This window comes from Chiloscyllium plagiosum, chromosome 10 (genome assembly GCF_004010195.1).
Source record: "Chiloscyllium plagiosum isolate BGI_BamShark_2017 chromosome 10, ASM401019v2, whole genome shotgun sequence".
Taxonomy (NCBI): domain Eukaryota; kingdom Metazoa; phylum Chordata; class Chondrichthyes; order Orectolobiformes; family Hemiscylliidae; genus Chiloscyllium; species Chiloscyllium plagiosum.
This window is the reverse complement of record NC_057719.1, coordinates 46328746-46347631: the sequence shown is the minus strand read 5'-3', so window position 1 is coordinate 46347631 and position 18886 is coordinate 46328746. Positions and strand designations below refer to the sequence as shown.

The 18886-nt window shown below is 40.3% G+C and overlaps 1 protein-coding gene across 3 annotated transcripts in view; it reads left to right on the top strand.

The window, feature by feature from the left end:
• The first annotated feature begins 1014 nt into the window (after nucleotides 1-1014).
• ddhd1b (DDHD domain containing 1b) overlaps nucleotides 1015-18886 on the top strand; it is a 76120-nt gene continuing 58248 nt past the window's right edge. For 2 of the 3 annotated variants that reach the window (XM_043697674.1, XM_043697672.1), the window contains exon 1: nucleotides 1015-1613. In XM_043697674.1, the coding sequence (XP_043553609.1) occupies nucleotides 1088-1613 (526 nt within the window). In that variant the 5' untranslated portion in view covers nucleotides 1015-1087. Of the gene's footprint in view, nucleotides 1614-4303; nucleotides 4425-18886 lie in introns of all 3 variants that reach the window. The other variant, XM_043697675.1, reaches the window with a different exon arrangement.

The following is an 18886-nucleotide window of genomic DNA, read 5'->3' as shown; positions in this document are numbered from 1 at the left end:
AATACTGTACCAGTGTCTCCAAGTGTGCATTCCTGGAGGCTGCTCCGTGGCTTGCACCCACCAGCTCTCCAGCCATTAGTGAGCCAACTTATCCAGCCTCATGGTACACTGCCTTCCTAAGGCAAACTCATGACCCAATGGGATGATGCTCGAATGTCATCAAACAGCCTGCTTTCCTTCTGATTTTTAATATTTTTTATGCCTAGTAAAGATAAATGTTCAGAGATGACAATAAATCAAACGCTTTTTGAAAATCACTATGATTTTTGTTCAGGTTTGTCCTGGAAATCAATCTCCAGTTCCTGGAGAGTCCAGCCCAGTCCTCAAGGGTTGGCAAACCTAAAGGATCTGCCATTCTGATTTCCCTACCAGAGGCTATTGATTCTATCAACTTCTGTCATTTCAAGCAACTAATTTCTGCACAATAAATGAAAGTTTTCCAATCATTATAACTTTTTCCAAATAACCTCCAAGTTTGAATGAAATCAACATTTCCATTACATACTGCAAAGGAATTTAGCCATAAGGTAAAACAACAACATCATTGCCCCACAGATTCATCATTATAATGAACATGGATTGGAAATAGTTTGAAGATAGTGCAGATTCAACTTTAATTGTTCCCCTGAAAACCGTGGGGGGTCTCCTTGCGCTGACACGCAGCGCGTTGTGACGCCGACTTTGGCGGGTCCCCGAGCTCGGCCAGGCCGGGGGCCGGGGGTAAGGGAGCAGGGGGGAGGGGATGGAGGCACGGGGAAGGCCAGATAGCCCGTGTGTGTGCCCGAGAACCCAGGAGAGAGGAAGTACCTACCGGCCGTGAGGAAACTAGCAGGCGGAGGGAGGGAGTAAAGGCCGGGCACCCCGCCCCAGGCCCCGCCCGAGCCCGGACACCCCGCCCCAGGCCCGGACCCCTCCCTCTCCCTCTCCCTCCCCCCGCTGGAGTGCCCTATGAGCGGCTGGAAGGCGGAGTCGGAGTAACAGCAGCAGTTTGTGCAGATCGGGGGCTGTGGGGAGAGGGCCGGGCCGGTGATAGAGCAGCACGGAGCAGGAGGCGGGGGTTGGGGGGTGAAGGAGCCTGGGGCTCAGCATGGAGCCTCCGCCGCCGCCGCCGCTGCCGCACGTTTCGGTGCCGAGCGACGAGAAGCCGTCGTCCACTCGGTCGTCACCGGGCGCCTCGCCTCAGCATCACCGGCGCCGGCGGTCGGGCCGCTTCGGCCTGGAGATGTACCGCTCGCTGAGTGAGGACACCTTCGACCTGTTCACGGCCGAGTCGGAGGCGTCGCTGCCTTACCTGGACAACGACGAGGCCGACTTCAGCGAGAGCGACACCACGGTGGACCGCAAGCGGAGCCGGGCCAGCAGCATCCGGCACCGGTACGATGTGGTCGGCGAGCTGGGCTGCGAGGAGGTCCGCTGGTTTTACAAGGAGGACCGCAAGACCTGGAAACCCTTCATCGGATATGACTCGCTGCGGATCGAGCTCATGTACCGCGACTACCTGAAGCTGGCGGCCAGGGACTCGGGGCTGGACAGTGTACGCACCGTCTGTGTCCGCGGGGGCCTCTATGAAGTCAACGTGATAGACAAGGGCTGTTACCCCGTCTACTGGTATCGTGAGTATCACCTCTCCTTGTCTTAAACCTCACCCCCTCCTCCTCCTCCTCCTCCTCTATTTAGGAGAATATCAGCTCCGGGGCTTCTCTTCAATAGGACTAGACTGAGCTCACACTGTCCCATTGCCCCTGGAAGAACAACCCAATTGTAAAGCTTCTCGCTCACACGCTTCTTTGTTAGAAAGCTACTTCGATTTCACACCTCTAGATGTGTATTTTTCAGATGCTCCGTTTAAACGCGGCTAAAAGTGCCGCAAAGAAGCATAACACTTTCTCTCCCGCTTTGCTGCCCATCCCCATACCCATACTTTGTCAATGATGAAGCTCCAAAAAACAGCGGTGTTGTTTTTCTGGGTTGAGTTGTATGTTGTTCTCCTTCGTTATTGGAACTAATTACACAATGCAAAAGTGGTTTTTACTTGGAGAGTCCCAAGGATCACGGGCCTGCATCATCTCTGCATTGCTGTAGTCGAATAGGGCAAGGAATGTCTGAATCAGAAGCACAAATTTGGGCAAGCATTCCAGATAGAAAAGCAAAATGGGATTTAAATGTCTACAAGTTATAAAAGTAAATTTGCTGAGATTTAGGATGCTAAGTTAGTTGAACACTATGGAACCATGAGGTGAGAAAGGCTGGTGTGGAAGGAATTAGTGCAATGAATCTAACGAAAATAAAAAGGAGAAGCATAAAGAGGCAATGTTAGGATGTGTTGCATTATACCTGCGGTTCAAGTCCCAACGGCTACAGATAATATGTATAATGTGTCCAAAAAAGGTTGATGCTTAAAAAGGAATGATTTAGTGGCAGAGGAATGAGGGAAGAATCATGGGACTGAAAAGCTGAGCTCGGGATCAAACTGAGATTATATAAATGTCCACATGTTTAATTTGAATGGATGGTGGAAATGTTGACCAACTCAGGATCAGAAATTAGTAGTGATAGCAAAAAAAATATATTTGGTATGACAGTTCAGCCACAAAGTGTCATTCAATTTATTTCAGTAGCGGTAGATAGTTTTCACATATGAACACCAGCATTGTGGGTGATGTTGCAGAAAGGTAATGTTACTGATTGATTAGGATGGTGCCAACGTTGAAGCTGTGTTTGGTGGGGCTGATAATAAAAGAACAGAATAAAAATAGTTTTTAAGTACACGTTGAATACGTAGATAAGTGCTGTGGAGAAAGTTCAAAAGAAAAATGGTGGAAAATGTGTTGAACGTAAGAAAGTATAAGTACAAATGAGGCTTTTAGCTGCATAAAATGTTAATGATTTTGACTAAGACAAAAATGACTTTCTTAGCACCTTTTAACAGGTTACCTAACATACTTCTCAAAAAGGTGCAATGGAAGTAGTCTATGTTGAGGGTGAGATAGAAAATAAACTAAAAGGAATTGTTTGAGGAAGATGAATGTTTGTTTGGGTGACAACAAAGAAGAGAGACTTACATTTATATAGTGCTTTTCATGACTTCAGGATATTAAAAGCACTTTGCAGCTAATTTAGTACTTCTGAAGTGGAGTCACTGTTGTAATGTAAAATCTATGGGGCGATCAACTTGTGCTCAGCAAGATTAGCTAAATAGCAATTGGATGAGCAGAGTTTTTTTTGTGATGTTGATTGAGGAATAACTATCAGCCAGGACTCCAGAGATAGTTTACCCACTACTGTCTGAAACAGTGCCCTGGGAACAGGTGGAGCTTTGGTTTAATGTCTCAGCCAAAAATCGATTCGCATTTAATACAGCTTTTATTTTTGTACATAGATCACAGAATAGGATTAAAACACAGAACCTTCTGACTCTGAGCATTAAGCATTAAAGAGCATCAAAGCATTAAGAGATTGAGCAGATTGGAGAGACTAAGTAGGCTCTATCTTCTTTACCAGATTATTATTTAGACAGCAGTGCACCTGTTGAGGAACCTTCCTTATGTTCTGCTATTAAATGGAAATGAAAGTCAGGCTGGTTTTCTAACCTATATGTAACTAGTTCTGAATCTTATTGTGTAGACAGTAAAGTTGCATGTTAACACTGCTGTAAAGTGAATGAGAAAAATAGAATGGTTAAAGTGCTAATCAAAGGCAATGATAGTTTTATGAAATGATCCATCCTATTTCTTTGCATTTTTCCAACAATTCCCTTTTCTTTAGGAGTTAAACTGGAATGTTCTTGAGAGAGAATAATGGCCTAGACTTTGCTGTCAAAATGATGGTGCGGTAAATATATTTGCTGTTAGTTAGGATGATGATACAGTAATTTAAAGCAATGGACTAATATGTGATAAGTTCCAAATATCCATTATTTTTGGTCCTGTTGTTCCACTTTGGCATTGCAAAAAGAGGATCTTGTCATTCAAATACATTAAATGTGTGCTGTATTAAGTAAACTTGCCTCAGAATTAAGTCATGGGTATCCCAGTGTATGTACCTTTTCATGATGTGGGGAATGTTAATTATTGCCACAGTGTGACATTGAAGATTAATTTTCACAAATTTTGGAGTCTCATTCATTCATTCATTTCAATGATTGAAGATTTTTAAAATGTCATTTGTCTCTCACTGTTATTCTTTCTTTCCTTCTCTTTATTTCTCTTTTTGTACCTGATTTGACATTGAATTCATCCATTTTAAGTTGCCTTTCTTCTCTGTGTGCTGTTAATTTCATAATCTTTCAATCTGATTGGTTAAGGAGATGCACCGTTGGTGGCTTTGATCAGTTGGGTCCCAGATGCCCTGTTTCCCTCCCTGTGCCATTATCGATCGCTCTTTCAGCAACTTGCCACGCAAAAAGTATAAAAACCTAAACAAGGGTAAGTCCAACTAATGGCAGATGCTATTAGATTCTGACTTCAACTCAACGAGTTCAAGTGCAGGATTTGAGTATGGATGGAGGGAGTGGATTAGAGGAGATGCAGCTGCAGAGGCAACAATATAAATGGTCTTAGTTTTGAGTGCAAAGGTGCACAAGCATCTTGTATTTAATATCAAAGGTGAATATTAAAGGAAAGGGGAAGATGGTTTGCGAATAATATAAAACCTGAAGAGATGGAGTAGTGTTGCTGATTAAGCTTATGAAACCAACTAGTGTATGCAAGTTGAGATTCTCTGTGAACTTTGCAATGTATTGGGGCTCTTTTTAGAAGGGGGAAGGCAGGGTTGGGAGACTATTTGGGACCTATCGAAGAATCAGTTGTAAAGGTTGTGACTGTACATCTGCAAATCCTGTTAAAATATGCCAGGAGGATGGTTCCAGAGGCATTTTAAGAGAACAAGGTAGTATTTTCCACCTGTTGAAGATGAAGGGGCAGAATTGAGTTGGATAAGAAAATAAATTAGTGACTCCCAAAAATGGGTCTTTCATGATGGCAACCTGTTATGAAGAAGAAATTGAGGGGTGCGGCCATTGGTGTACAGTGGTGAAGCTGGAGGGGTGTTGGAAATTTGGAGATCTGGCAGTGAGCTTAAATGAAAATTAAAGCAGCAAAGAATAAGTTGATTGAGTTTAGAATTGAGAATAGTTTAAAGATCATGAAGGAGCAGTGAAAATGGTAGTGGAAAGTGAAATACCTAAACATTTAAAAAAAAATTAGTACTCGTATAATAGGACTTTTAACCTTTATTGGCTTTCTAACAATTTAGAAAAACTCTCCTACTGGATGTTTTGTACTTTACAACAAGTTATGAACTGTTTTTTTTGATTTTGTGACCATAAACAAACACGCCACTCATCATGTCAACAGCGTTTAGCTTGGATGTTATGTTTAATAACATTGAGAACTTTGTGAAAGGGCACTTCATTAAACTGCATGGGTATGTCGAGCTATTACTTTAATATTGGCTCAGAGAAGATTACAGGTTTTATAATGTGTATCTATATATGAGGAGACTGGAAATGACGATTAACTGTGTTTCTTTGTACTATGCACCAACTGTCTTTAACTGGGCATTGTTCTATTGTCATTGTCCTGTGTAAGATTTAAAATGATTAAACAGATGGGTGCAATGATACAATTCTGACTTGGAGTCATGCTTCAGTGGCAACATCTGTCAGAAGAAATTTGCAACTCTGAAATAAGGAATTGAAACAAGCATCATGAAATTTGTTATCATACAGTACATATGCTGAGTGTAAACTCAACATACTGTTCAATAATGCATTTGATATTTAGACAGTGATCTGTTCCAAACTCCACTGTCTAGTAGTAAGTTCCTTCTAAGAATTGAATGCAGAAAGTTTATTTCATATTTTGGATAAAGAAGTTTTTCTAGCAGCCCTTCTGTTAAATTAGCCACATTACTAAACGTCAGTTGGTATTGATGATAGGTCACTGTACAGTTTTAATGGACGTGGTGAAGACATTTGCAGTGAGAAGTGTCTTTCCCTCCTGGCATTGTTAACTTTGAAATTCACATACAGAAGTTGAACTGAATCCAGTTATGCCATCATAATTTCATTGATATGCCAGCAATGACATCTGTCACTTCTGTGGGCTATAGAATGCTGCAACTAAACTAAGGGCTTTTTCTGGTGACATGTAGGTTACTTGGGGGGAAGTGTACATGTATTTGGAAAGAAGGACTGATTAGGAATAGTCAACATGGCTTTATGCATGGGAAATCATGTCTCTCAAACTTGATTGAGTTTTTTGAAGAAGTAACAAAGAGGATTGATGAGAGCAGAGCGGTAAATGTAATCTATATGGACTTCAGTAAGGCATTCGACAAGGTTCCCTATGGGAGACTAGTGAGCAAGGTTAGATCTCATGGAATACAGGAAGAACTCACCATTTGGTTACAGAACTGGCTCAAAGGTAGATGACAGAGGGTAGTGGTGGAGGGTTGTTTTTCAGACTGGAGGCCTGTGACCAGTGGAGTGCCACAAGGATCAGTGCTGGGTCCTCTACTTTTCATCATTTACATAAATGATTTGGATTTGAACATAGGAGGTATAGTTAGTGAGTTTGCAGTTGGCACCAAAATTGGAGGTGTAGTGGACAGCAAAGAAGGTAACCTCAGATTACAACAGGATCTTGATCAGATGGGCCAATGGGCTGAGAAATGGCAGATGGAATTTAATTTAGATAAATGTGAGGTGCTGCATTTTGGGAAAGCAAATCTTAGCACGACTTACACACTTAATAGTGAGGTCCAAGGGAGTGTTCCTGAACAAAGAAACCTTGGAGTGCAGGTTCATAGCTCCTTGAAAGTGGAGTCGCAGGTAGATAGGATCATGAAGAAGGCATTTGGTATGCTTTCCTTTATTGGTCAGAGTATTGAGTACAGGAGTTGGGAGGTCATGTTACGGCTGTACAGGACATTGGTTAGGCTACTTTTGTAATATTGCATGCAATTCTGATCTCCTTCCTATTGGAAAGGTGTTGTGAAACTTGAAAGGGTTCAGAAAAGACTTGGAAGAATGTTGCCATTGAGCTTTGGGAAAAGTTGAATAGACTAGGGCTGTTTTCCCTGGAGTGTCGGAGGCTGAGGGGTGACATTGTAGAGGTTTATAAAATCATGAGGGGCATGGATAGGATAAATAGGCAAAGTCTTTTCCCTGGGGTGGGGGAGTCCAGAACTAGAGTGCATAGGTTTGGGGTGAGCGGGGAAAGATATAAAAGAGATCTAAGAGGCAATGTTTTCACTCAGAGGGTGGTATGTATATGGAATGAGCTGCCAGAGAAAGTGGTGGAGGCTGGTGCAATTGCAACATTTTAAAGGCATCTGTATGGGTATAAGAATAGGAAGGGTTTGGAGGGATACGGGACTGGGTGCTGGGACTAGATTGGGTTGGGATATCTGGTCAGCGTGGACGGGTTGGACCAAAGGGTCTCTTTTCATGCTGTACATCTGTATGATTCTATGACCACTGAAAGCTCTATTATATGTGCATTTGGTTTGTTGCACTTAAGTTCAAATTTCCCCAATCTTTTGCACTGGCTTGGCCATTTTCAACAGGGTGGTGCTAATATTATGGTTGTAAACAAATTTAAACTTGACCACAATGTGATCCATGTTTGGTCTCAACAGTTATGAAGAGGTATCACTGAGCAAGAAAATCTTTCGATTTCCTTTTCTCTTGAAAGATTTGTCCTGTTTTTTTTCCTCTGTCAGAACAGGAGGAGTATCTGACCATTCCTCCAGTGAAACATGACACATGTTCTGGTGCATTATAGATCATTTGGATAGTACTTTTTTGCAATCATTTGATATTGTTTACCATTTTAACTCAGGATTTTTGAATCTAATTGTAGAAATCAAAATGCTGTCCATTGAAATCTAGTTAACTTGAAATCTAGTTGGCCTTGATCATTCAAAACTATACAGTACTGCCATTTTTAAAAAAATACCTATCATTTGTTTTTGTCATAATCTAACTTATCACCAACAAAATCACAAGTGACCTTTTTCTTCATAAACTGAGATCAATAGATTTTTAGTTTCTTGGGGAATCAAGGTATATGGGGAGAGGACAGGCAAGTGAAATTGTGTATTATCAACCATGATCATTTCAAATAATGGAGCAAGCTTAGTATAGTTTGGAACAGATCACACTCTCAACAGTGAGCGCCTTATTGGATAATACATTTTGAATAATGGAGCAAACTTAAGGGACTATAAAATCTACTCTCCTATTCCCCAAGTTCTGCTTTTCACGTGTGTAACTTGAAGTTAAATTTTATATAATATATCTTGCAGATATTGTCATTCAATTCCTAGAGTGCATACCCACAGCAGGAAGTTATCTGTAATTTGGTGCATTCATCTGAGGAAATGCAGATGCATGACTGATGTTTGAACTAGATTCAAGGTCAGTGTAAGTTTGTGCATGTGTAGGCAAGAAAATCATTGAGTTTGGAGGTTTCAAGACATTAAAGCTCTTTGGGAAGAAAACAACACTGGTGATAGGTGGAAATTATTCTTTCTTTGTTGAAAGTTTTCATCTGTGGTGAAACCCACAAGTAAGGACATTTAAAGAGGTGCAATATTCAGTCACTTGAATAAAGCAACAAGGTTTACATATACTTTCAAAATGACAGGAGTGTGGAGACGGGAGAGGTAGGGAAGAACAAATTAAAATCTGATTTTTCTGTAAACTTTCAAACATATAATGGATGTAGTGCAGATAATATTTATGCCAACATGTAAATTACAAGTACGAATCTGGACCTTGCACTTAGATGTGTTCATGTTTTCTAAACGTTTGTGGATTATTGGTAGATCTAATGAAGTTGATTTTGCCGTAATGAGAGAGAATTAAATTTTAATGTCAAAGACATTCATGTGTTGGCAATGGTAAAAGGTGAAGTATTAGTTTGTTCAGAATATGTGCTATGTTAGGATAATAGTACTATCTGCTGTTCAAGAACCATGATAATGATTCTATTGTCACCAAACTATGCAGCTACTTTGAGGTGTCAAGCTGCTAAGTACAGAAAGCTACAGTTTTTAAAAATCTTGCCTCATGTAAAGTTTAGTTATGCTGGGGAATTACAAATGGATAAATGGCATCAGCATGATGTAACATGATGTGCTTAAACAGCTAGCTGTAAATAGATCAGTTGGCATATTGAGTACTTGGGGAGTCAAGGTATATGCGGAGGGGACAGGCAAGTGAAATTGAGAGTATTATCAACATGATCATTTCAAATAATGGAGCAAACTTAGTGGAGTTTGGAACAGATCACAGTCTAAATAATGAGCACTTGTCTTTAATTTTGATAAACACGCATTATATTCAAACAATGTTTTCCATGTTCCAATGTAGTGAATATTTAAGAGGGTTGCTATGTTTAGAAGACTTGAAGAGAAGTTTCCCAATTGGACATTTTATTCGCTCGGGGTGTGGTCATTGCTAAGCTAGGTCAGCATTTATTGCCTATCCAAAGTTGCCGTTGTGAAATTGCTCACTAGAATACCTGTTGTCCATGTGGTTCCAGTGTTCACATTGAATTGTAAGGGAGGGATTTCCAGGATTTTAACCCAGTGATATTCGAGGAATGGTTCCAAGTCAGGATGATGTATGGTGATGTTCCCAGATATTATTTGCCCATGCCCTTCTAGCTGACAGTTTGCGGGTTTGGAAGATGCTGTTTAAGAAGTCTTAGTGATGGTACTCACTGCTGCCACTGTACATCGATAGTGGATGAAGTGAATTTTGAAGGTGTTAAATTGTGACAAAGAGTGGCCTTTTTAAAATCATGGATGATGCTGAACTGCTTGAATTTATTGAATGCACACATCCAGGCAGGTAGAGAGTATTCAGTCACAATCCTGACTTGTGTCTGACATGTGGTGAGGTAGGTGGTCAGTTACACCTCACCAAATTTCTAGCCTGTGACCTAGTCTTGCAGCTTCAGTATTTACACAGCTAGTTTAGATTCTGCTCAGTGAGAATTCCCATATTTAAGGATTCTGTGATGGTAATACTATTGAATGTCAAGGGGTAATGGTTGTATTTTATCTTGAGTTATAGAGATAGACAGCGCAAAAGCAGACCATTCGGTCCATCTCATCCATGCTGACCAGATACAGTCAGTGCTGGTATAACGTGTGTTTCTTCAACACAAACTGGCTTTAACACAGTTGAAGAATTTAGACTATCATTTGCAGAAACTTCCTTACCTGTATTGGCTACAACACGATTCTGGTCCCATTAGTTTTGATGGTGTGGCTATTGCATGATTTTCTTATAACATGAGATTGCATGAGAACAGAACTATTGCATTATATCAGAACTGACTGTATCCTAAGTAAATCTAGTCCAATTTGCCAGCATTTGGCCCATAATCCTCTAAACTAAGCCCTTCCTATTCATGTACCCATCCAGATGCCTTTTAAATGTTGTATTGTACCAGCCTCTGCCACACCTCTGGTAGCTCATTCCACACATGCAACACCTGTGTGACAAAGTTGCCCCTTGGATCCCATTTAAATCTTTTCTCTCTCACCTTTGGACTCCCACCCCCTCACCCCCACTCTGGAGAAAAGACCTTGTCTATTTACCCTATCCGTGCCCCTCATGATTTTATAAACCTCTGCAAGGTCATCCCTCAGCCTTTGATGCTCCAGGGAAAATAGCCCCAGTCTATTCAGCCCCTCCCTATAGCTCAAATCCTCCAACCTTGGCAACATCCTTCTAAATCTTTTCTGAACCCTTTCAAGTTTGACAACATCCTTCCTACAGCAGGGAGATCAGAACTGCATGCAGCATTCTAATAGTGGCTTAACCAATTTCCAATAGTGGCCTCACCAATATTTCATGTAAAGGCTGGTGCACATAAAATGGGTATATGAATAGGAAGGGTTTAGAGGGAATTTAGGGTACCTGGTCAGCTTGGATGGGTTGGACCAAAGGGTCTGTTTCTGTGCTGTACATATGACTCTAATTACAACCATCTTTATTATGCTCAGTATGATTCCAATCAATGGAAAGTTTTCCTCCAAGTTCCATCAACCAGTTCGATGCTACACACACAGTTGGAAGCTGCCTTGATGTCAAGGGTAGTCACCCTCATTTCCTGTCTTGAGTTCAGCTCTTTTGTCCATATTTGGGCCAAAGCTGTTCGGAAGTCAGGAACTGCTTGGGCCTTAATGGTTCACTGAGCATCAGTAAGTAGGTTACTGTTAAATGCACTTAGTGACACTGTCAATGACACCTTCCATCAGTTTGAGAGTTAACTGGAATGATAATTCGAACATTTGGATTTGTTCTGCTTTTTGACATGATGTGAATATTTTCCATATTGGATGCCAGTGTTCAAACTGATTAGAAGTAGCTGGCTTGATGTGCAAATGGTTCTGGAGGTTTTAATCACTTTGCCATTGTAGTATCCAGTTGTAATATCCAGTGCCTTAAGCCATTTCTACATGTCATATGGAGTGAATTGGGTTAGGTGAAGGCTGGCATTTCTAGTGTTGGAGATTTCAGGAGGAGATAGAGATGAATTGTGTTACTGAAGATAGTTGTAAATGTTTCAGCATTTCTTACTGAAGACAGTTGTGAATGTTTCAGTATTGTCTTTTGCACTGAAGTGCTGGGCTCCCCATCACTTCGTAGATTTCCTCCTCCTATGAGTTGTTTTAATTGTCTACCACTGTTCACAACTGGACGTGATAGAACTGCAGAGCTCATTTCCCGTTGGTTATGGGATCAGTTATCACCTGTTGCCTACAATGCTTAGCATGCAAGTAGCTTCACCAAATTGACACCTCATTTTTAGGAATGATAGGTGCTGTTCCTAATATGCCTAACTGTACTGCTCGTTGAACAAGAGTTGATCTCTGGCTTGTTGGTAATAGTCGGATGGGGCATATGCTTGACTGTGAGGTTATAGATGGATTGAATACATTTTTGCAGCTGCTGAAGGCCTGCAGTGTCGTGTGATATCACTTGAGTTGTTGGGTCTGTTTAAAATCTGTCACATTCAGCATGGTGATGTGCTGCACAATATGATGGACAGTATCCTCAGTGTGAAGATGGGTACTTTGTCTCCATTAGGATTCTGCATTAGTTATCCCTATTAATTCTATCATGAGCAGATGCATTAGTTTCAGATAGATTGAAAAAAGGCTAGGTCAAGTACATTTTCCCTTTTATTGGTTCCCTGACCACCTGCTGCAGACAGTCCAGTATCTGTGTCCATTTGGCCTCCACCCAGTTCCTGGGTTGCGAATGTATTCCATTCCTGAGTTTGCATGTGAGTTGGCACACTATACAAGAGAACATAAAGCAGTCATATGTAAGTGCTGAAAATGTTGATTGGTTGAATATTAAAATTACACCCCTTAAAGGGATGGCATTTGTTAATATGAGCATTTGTAAATCAGATGTTTGTAAAATGGAATCCAAGTACGTTGCAGGCCAATGCCAACTTCAATGCATCGTCCAAATGATGGATGGAGGTAGGATTTGGATTGGGCTTGGTTAGCTGGTAATTAGCACAAGGTTTCTTGCCCAATGATTTTGCATGGGATCTGGAGTCAATGTCGGTGCCTCCAAGAGTAACTCCCTCCTAACTATATACTTCTCTGTCATCTCTGGATTTGTACAGTACTTCCAAATCTAATTAATGTAAATACTTTACTAATGCCATCAATTTGCTTTTTCAACCTCTGCTATTATGCTGGAACTTCAAAAGAATTTGTTTACTTTCAAATAGACGCTTTGCAACTTGCTGTGGAAGTTTTCTCTGCCAACCATCTGTCGTGCTTGGGGATCATATTTACTCATGTCTTTCAGATTTACTTGGGCATCATATTTACTCATGTTTGATCTGCAGAGTTTTAATATTAGTTTTCAATTCATTTGATTAATTCCCCAAACTCTGATCTAATTTATAAAAGTATAAGTTATTTTGACCTTCGTCTCCTTCAGCTCCTGCTCCAAACTAAAACAATTGCTTTTCCTTTATTCCCTGAAGGTATCAAAAAATGCGACGGGAAGGGATGAAATGGGATCATTGGTAACCTGGGAAGTTTCCTGAAAAATATTTATTCTGTCTGTACTTCCTTAACAATTGAATGATATATTTATGATCAAATAGAATGTGGATAACATTCATAACTTTAATGTTTTTGTAATTACTGAATAGATTATATTTAATTTTAAGATTAGATTCCCCATCTTGGGAATTTTGTATTTACTGGCCACCCCTACTTATCCAACCTGGTTTCCCTATGACTCCAGTCTGACGCCAACATGATTAGATTCCCTACAGTTTGGAAACAGGCCCTTCAGCCCAACAAATCCACACCGACCTTCCGAAGAGCCATTCACCCAGAGCCATTCACCTACCTTATATTTACCCCTGACTGTGGGCAATTTAGCATGGCCAATTCACCTAACCTGCACATCTGGAGAATGTACAAACTTCACACAGACAGTCACCCAAGGCAAGAATTGAACCCGGGTCCCTGGCGCTGTGAGGCAGCAATGCTAACCACTGAGCCACTGTGCCGCCCCTCTTAACAGCCCTCTGAAGTGTCACTCTGTTGTGTCAAATCACCACAGAGTTTCAAAGAGGCAGCCATCAGTATGTACTCAGGGATGGGTAAGAAATGGTGTTTCATACAATAGCTGCATCCCAAAAAATATTGTCCTTTAGAGCCCTCATATGGCACTTCCACTGTGGTTTTAAAGTGGTATGTGTGGATTAGTCTTTCTTGTACAAAGTCCTATCTTATTCTTCTCCTATCACGTTTCCAGTGCTTCTTTGCTGAATGAAAATCATTCTCTCCTGTCTTTCCAGCTGAGGCAGAGATTTCTAAAATCACGCAGCCCTCTGAGAGGATAAATATCTCCATACATTTTTATAAAAGAGTGATCCTAATTTTAAAGCATTGCCTCCTAGTTCTGGACTTATCAACAAGAGAAAACATCCTTTCCATGTCCACCTTGTCAAAATCATTCACAATTTTGTTTACTTCAATCAAATCGCCAGTCACTGTTCTAAGATCCAGTGTAAACAAGCCCATCTGTCCAACTTTTCCTAAGGTAACCTTCCAGGTATCAATCTCATAAACATCCTCTGAACTGTCTCCAAAACATTTACAGCCTTCGTTAAATTACGGAGACCAAACTGGCCACGGTATTTGAGATGTATTCTTGCCATGATGTATGCACTTGGGCACCAAGATTAATGCTTTGCAATCTTTTTTCTCATTGTGACTACATTTTAATGGACAAATGTTAGCGCAACCTCAGAACTGCGAACATTGGAGCTAGGGGGAGAGTGAGATACCTGAGAATGGTTGGTGGTTAGGGGAGCAAATGAGGGACCTATGAGAGTGGCAAACGAGAGAGCTGTTTAATCCACAGGGTTTATAAGTAAAAGGCATCTATTTTCTCTTTAGGTTTTTTTAAGGACATGGTTCAGCCTACACAATCCGATCGATCGTTGAGCACATTATTTTGAAGTAATGGGGCCTCGTAGCTGCTAGCACTTAGTCGAAGTTCCATGGCAGCCATTGCAGTATCAGAATCCACAACCTCAAACTATTAACTGGCAATGCTACTAGAAGCTGTGGCCCACAGTTTCAAAGCCCTGATCTGGATTCTCCTGCACCTCGAAGTGATTCTTTGTTTAAGTAAGAGTCACGTTTTTCAAAGTGAACAACTTCATGGTTTCCCACAATATACCCAGGGTCTGCCAGATTTTTGTCTGCTCACTTAACCTATCTATATTAGTCTTCAATCTTATGTCCTCATTAAAACATACTTTGCAACATATCTTTTAACATACCTTCAGTCGCCTCATCTAAGTCATTGATATGAATTTTAAAAAGTTGAGGCCCCAGCATAAACACCTTTGGAACCCTACTTATTACAACCTACCAAGCAGAAAAAGACCCATTTGCATAAATTCCATAATTCCGTTATTTGTCAGCCAGCCAATCTTCTGTCCATGTTATTATGTTGCCCTTGTACTCTGAGATCCTACTTTTGTGTAATAGCCTTTAATTTGGCACCTGATCGAATACCTTCTGGAAATCCACATATTGGACGTAAGCGGGGTTCCCCTTTATCTATGGTGCGTATTACTTGCTTAGAGAACTTCAATTAAGTTGGTTAAACATTATTTTCCTTTCACAAAACTACATTGACACATTCCAATTACCTTGGATTTTTCAGTGTGCAGTTATAAACACCTAAATGATTGATCCTAAGACCTTACCCACAGTAGACATCAAGCTAACTGCCTATAATTTTCAATTTCTTCTTCTGTCCTTTTTTCTAAAAGAAAAACAAGGTTATATTTGCTACTTTTCAATCTGATGGAAGCTTCCTAGAATCGAGCATATTTTGGAAAATTAGTACCAAAATATCTGTTACCTCATTAACCACCTCTTTTAAAATACAAGGCTGATGCCTAATCAGGACCTGAGGAGTTTGTCAGCCCACAGTTCCATCAGTTTGCACAATACCACTTCCCAAGTTACTGTAATTCCATGAAATTCCTCTCTACCTTTCATCTACTGATTTACAGCCAATACTGTAAATAGATATTTTTAATGTGTTATCGTGAATACCGTTAGCAAAATGTTTATTCATTTCATCCATTTGTTTTATTTGTTTATTTTATTCGTTAACTCCCATTCTTACCCTGTAGAAAAAAACATTGTTTTTTTCATCTTCAGATATCTACAGAAACTCTTGCTTTCCACTTTTACAGAACTGAAGACAAAATCTGATCCGTACTGCACAGTTGATTTCCTCTTACTATTTTCACTACAAAATTCAATATCTAATTGGTTTTAGTTGCTGCCAGTGCATTGGTTGAATATGTTGAGATTGTGAGGACTTAGAGTCATAGAGATATACAGCACGGAAACAGACCCTTCAGTCCAACTTGTCCATGCCGACCAGAAATCCCAACCCAATCTAGTCCCACCTGCCAACACTTGGCCCATAGCCCTCCAAATCCTTCCTATTCATACACCCATCCAAATGCCTCTTAAATGTTGCAATTGTACCAGCCTTCACCACATCCTCTGGCAGCTCATTCCATACACAGGTCACCCTCTGCATGAAAAAGTTGCCCCATAGCTCTCTTTTATTATCTTTCCCCTCTCACACTAAAGGTATGCCCTCTAGTTCTGGACTCCCCCACCCTAGGGAAAAGACTTTGTCTATTTATCCTGTCCATGCCCCTCATGATTTTATAAATCTTTATAAGGTCACCCCTCAGCCTCTGATGCTCCATGGAAAACAGCCCTAGTCTTTTCACTCTCCCAATAGCTCAACCCTGGCAACGTCCTTGTAAACCTTTTCTAAGCCCTTTCAAGTTTCACAACATCTTTCCGACAGGAAGGAGACGAGAATTGCACACAATATTCCAACAGTGGCCTAACCAATGTCCTGTACAGCCGCAACATGACCTCCCAACTCCTGTACTCAATTCTCTGACCAATAAAGGAAAGCATACCAAACGCTGCCTTCACTATCCTATCTACCTGCGACTCCACTTTTAAGGAGCTATGAATCTGTGCTCCAAGATCTTTGTTCAGCAACACTCCCTTGGACCTTACCTTTAAGTGTATAAGTCCTACTAAGATTTGCTTTTCCGAACTGCAGCACCTCGCATTTATCTAAACTCCATTCCTGACCTCTCTTTACTGCAGCTATTTTAGCACTGTTCATAGTATTTGTGATACTTTGTTTTCTTTCCTATGTAGAATACTTACACTGTCTGCACTAAATTTCATCTGCCAGTGATCATCCCACTCATCTAATTTATTTAGCTCAATCTACACTTACTGGGATGATTTCTTTGATTTGCTGCCCTGCACAGTTTGATTTCATCTGCAAATTTGATCTGTTTCCATTGACCTGCTACTATCAAAGCATTGACGTAAATTAGAAACAGCAGTAGTCTCACTACTGAGTTCTAACATACTCAGTGTCCCACTCCTTTTACTGTTACTCAGTCAAACCTGTATCCATTATTTTTGGCATTTTGGCGAAGGTTTACCCCTAATCAATCCTGTTGTTTACACACAACTGATGATAATGGATTTCAGTTCCCTGCATCTGTTTTGTCACGTTTGTTTGAATATAAGGGGCAACTTTTTCATGCAGAGGGTGGCCTGTGTATGGAATGAGCTGCCAGAGCTTGAGATAATTACCCGTTGTCTCTTAAGGATTTAATTCTTTCAAGTCTTATCAGTTTTTTAAAGAATTTCCATTGCATTCACACTAACAACCTGAATTTTGATGTGATCATTTTGTTTGGGGAGTACAGGGCAACGGAGGCGTATGGTGTCTGGACTGGAAGTGTTCTTCATGTACAGTAATTGTTTGAAGGATGTAATCATTCCAGTATATTTGCTACTTTTTAACATTCTCACCTCTTCTGCTATTTTACTGTTGAAATTACTTTTTGCTCTACTGCATTTTGCCTGTGCACCTGTGTTTTTATTAAATCTCTCTTTCTTGCTGACTACTCTTTCAACTAGTTTTTGAACCATCGACATTCGTCCCAATTAGTCCCATCTCCCTGCAGGATATAAATATTTAAAATTTGTATTTAGTTCAATTTTTAATTATTTAGGTAACATTTAGTCTTTTTCAAAGTTTATAACCCTTAATTCCTTTACTCTTCAATAACCTATCTATCTTTCTCCCTGCAGGATATAAATATTTAAAATTTGTATTTAGTTCAATTTTTAATTATTTAGGTAACATTTAGTCTTTTTCAAAGTTTATAGGTGTTTTCTAATCAGCCTGTTTGTAGATGTTATTACACACCTCTGGAGCAGGTGGAGACAAGAACATAAGAACTAGGAGCAGGAGTAGGCCACCTGGCCCCTCATGACTGCTTTGCCATTCAATAAAATCATGGCTGATGTCTTCATGAACTCAGCTCCACCTATCCGGCCACTCACTATAACCCTTAATTCCTTTACTCTTCAATAACCTATCTATCTTTGCCTTTAAAATATTGCTTCAGTAGGCAAGAAATTCCATTGATTCACAATCCTTTGGATGAAGAAGTTTCTCCTTATTTTGAGACTGTGCCCCCTAGTTCCACTTATCAGTGGAAACAACCTCCCTGCTTCTATCCTATCTATTCCCTTCATAATTTTATATGTTTCTATAAGATCCCCCCTCATTCTTCTAAGTTCTAATAAGTATAGTCCCAGTTTACTCAATCTCTCCTCATAAGCCAACTCTCACAAATCTGGAATCAACCTCGTGAACCTCCTCAGCATCCCTTTGAATGAACCCAGGCCTCATATTCCAGAGGTAGTGACACTACCAATGTGCCACAAGAGCGTGTTTTTTAGTTATAAGCCTGACTTCTGGTCCTGGGGTTAGTTGGATCCCATACCACAAGTTACTTGCCTCCAGTAAAAACATCCCCAAAATCCTGTAAACCAAGCAATGCTATCACCTTCGTTGTGCTGTGATGTTTAAAGAGCTAGAGATAACCAAAAGAGCTTCTTCATAAAGCTGTTGAATTTGGTAAAGTTATCCAAAAAGAAGTGGAAATATTCCAGGAGATTCAGCTAATTTTTTTTTAAATTCAAAAATAGGATATTTGTTTTTTGTAAATATCCCACATCATGTTGCATTGATGTGGGATATCAATAAATATCAAAAAAAAAACAGGCAATAAACTTGGTGTGACAGAGAATAGAAACAGATAATAATCTCTAGGGGTTTTCACCTGCATAGATCTGCATGAACAAAAATCATACTCAAATGTTTGAAATCGAACATAAGAACAGTGCAGCTTTGATCCACCATGTGTGGTGACTATGATGCCAAACG